Source organism: Galeopterus variegatus, unplaced genomic scaffold (assembly GCF_000696425.1).
Source record: "Galeopterus variegatus unplaced genomic scaffold, G_variegatus-3.0.2 Scaffold224, whole genome shotgun sequence".
Lineage (NCBI taxonomy): Eukaryota > Metazoa > Chordata > Mammalia > Dermoptera > Cynocephalidae > Galeopterus > Galeopterus variegatus.
The window spans coordinates 5,360-7,705 of record NW_007726335.1 but is presented as its reverse complement, the minus strand read 5'-3'; the positions used below and the strand labels follow the sequence as shown (position 1 = coordinate 7,705).

At 53.6% G+C, this 2,346-nt stretch overlaps 1 protein-coding gene across 1 annotated transcript in view; it reads left to right on the top strand.

Annotated features, from left to right (window-relative positions):
• Positions 1–474, top strand: part of LOC103585235 (keratin, type II cytoskeletal 59 kDa, component IV-like) — a 4,804-nt gene extending 4,330 nt beyond the window's left edge. Inside the window, exons 5-6 of the mRNA XM_008566148.1 lie at positions 42–268; positions 421–474. Coding sequence (XP_008564370.1) covers positions 42–268; positions 421–474 — 281 coding nt within the window. The remainder of the gene's footprint in view (positions 1–41; positions 269–420) is intronic.
• Positions 475–2,346: the final 1,872 nt, after the last annotated feature.

Sequence of the window (2,346 nt, the reverse complement as noted above, 5' to 3'; positions counted from 1 at the left end):
CGGCCCGCCTGCTCCCGCCTGGAGCCGGCTCCGGCGCCCAGGAGACGAGCGCCCCTGGCGGCGGCTGCGCGCTCTCCGGCTGCCCCGGCTGTGCCGGGGACTTCAGCTGCAGCGGCTCCCGCGGATGCTGAATCCTTCCCGCCCCGCTCCGGAGAAGACAAGGACCCTCAGCTTCTGCCCCAAAGACTTGGCCCTCTTGTCTCAGACGCACCCTCCCATGGAGCTGGCTCTCACTTTGCCCCTCTCTCTTCCCCCCCAACCCCGGAGCGTAAAGTCTTAGAGCGTAGCTTACAAAACTGTGTCAGACCCGTCACCTGTGCAGAGAAATTCTGCACGTTGGGGCCATTGGGTAGGCATGGCCTGTGGCTTACCTGGACCCAGCACCTGTCCCTTTGAACTCCCCCTATCCCTGTTTCCCAGGACGACTCCTTTGCAATAAAAAAGTCTGCAGTGCTGAACGGCCAAGCTGTTTGAACCTGGTTCTCTGGGCTATTCTCAGAGCACAGACAACTACGGCGGCGGGATTTGGGGGCGCGAAGGGGAACAGTACCAGGAAGCAACTCCCCCCCTGCCAGCCCCGTGGGGTGTGTATCCACGTGACTTAATCTGAGGTGATTTGATATTACAGAACCAGGATCTTTAGGATGAGGGGCAGGGGGAGTCAGAGGGCCCCAGGGAAAGAGAGAGAAGAGGCTAATTAATGCAGGAGTGTCTAGCCTGGGGGCCAGAGTCAGCTCTTTTGGGCAGAGGAGCTGAGAACTGCATTCATTCCTCCATTCATGCACTCCACAAATACTAAATGGCCTCCCAGGGTCCCACATAGTGCTGGCACTGGGGACACACGATGGTGAGCAAGACACCAAGTCCTGGCTCTCTGCAGATGATGTTCTAGGTGAGGAGGCAGGTCGTGAACAAGGACACAGACCATAAAGAGAAGAAAGTGGGAGGGGTGAGGGCCAGCCATCATCTACTGTCGCAACAGGGCATTTGAGGACAGGCTCTGGGAAAGATGGCTCTTGCAGATTGGGACTGGGGGATACAAACACAATTGCGTGGCCCAGGCCTGGGTCTGGTGGTGGCCTGGGGAACAACATACCATGGGTGGAGGGAAGCATGGGCTTTGGAATCAGATGGGGGCTCCAGCTCTGCCTCTGCTTCTAGATCTATGGTGTGGTTTGGTCCAAGTTTTCACAAGGCAACTAGACCAGCAGAAGATAGACCAGTTTGGGGGGTGGGTTTCTGGGCTCTCTCCTTGTCACACAGGCCCAAGAGAAGCTTCTGTTCAATGAGCTCACATTCTTTTCTATTGCACAAACGATTACATCATCAGTGCATCTCAGGAACAATTGTTCTTGCTTTCTATGTCCCTGGGTAGGGCTAGGGTGTGTCAATGGGCCAGAGGTCCTGGCTTTACCTTTTAAGGTACTCAAGTGCCAGAGTGTCTACTGTGTTCTTTTGGATAACTGCCCAGAGAATAGGTATGCAAATGGCCCTCTTCCTGGGTAAACAGAACAGTCTCATGCAAGAGGAATGGACTAAAACTTGGCTGGCAGAATACCACCCACCAGAGGGTTAGGGGACATGGCCCCACTGGGCTCACACATCAGCCCCAATTGATCAGTGCTGACCTATATCAACTGTATAAATATTCTTACTAAAGCTCCCAATGCAAAACAGCTGCCTGAAAGCACAGCCTCCCTTCTGCAGAATTCTCTAGTCCAGCTCCATGTTCCTTGCATTTTGCTAGGAGGTAATGCAATTCTATGATTTTCAAGGCCAGTTTTTTCCAGCTGCTGCTGTGACGATGATGTCAACAAAGGAACTTCGTGGGAAGTGCAGACAGAAATATCACCGAGGACTTGTAGGCAGGATTTGGGGTGTGCATTCTGCAACCTGTACCAGTGAGGAGGAGTGATTGCCCACATTTCCGTTTCCAAACCATAAGCTTGGACTTGGGGACTTTGGAGTCAGGTTTGAGTCTCTTCCTGGGCCAGGGTCATGTGGGTCACTAGCAATGTTTGTGGTTTGGGGACCTACTCTCTGAGAGGCTCCCCTGGCTGTGGGCCACATTCCAGCCTGGGATGGAAGAGAACTGTCTGGTGCTTTTATGGAGAGTCGTTCGCCAGCCCATTTATAACCTTTGTGAGTCAGGGTGACTTCTGAAGGGAGGAGGGTTGTTGCCGGTTCAGTCACTGCTTCTCAGCAGAAGGGATCATAAAGAGTCAGTCCTCTGTTGGCTCCCATGCCTGCCTCACACTTAGTAGTAAGTTAGATGCTAACATTGCTGTGTTTGTGTCTCTATTCAAGCCCCTCGAGGTGGCTGGGGCTCTGTGGTCCTGTTGATAT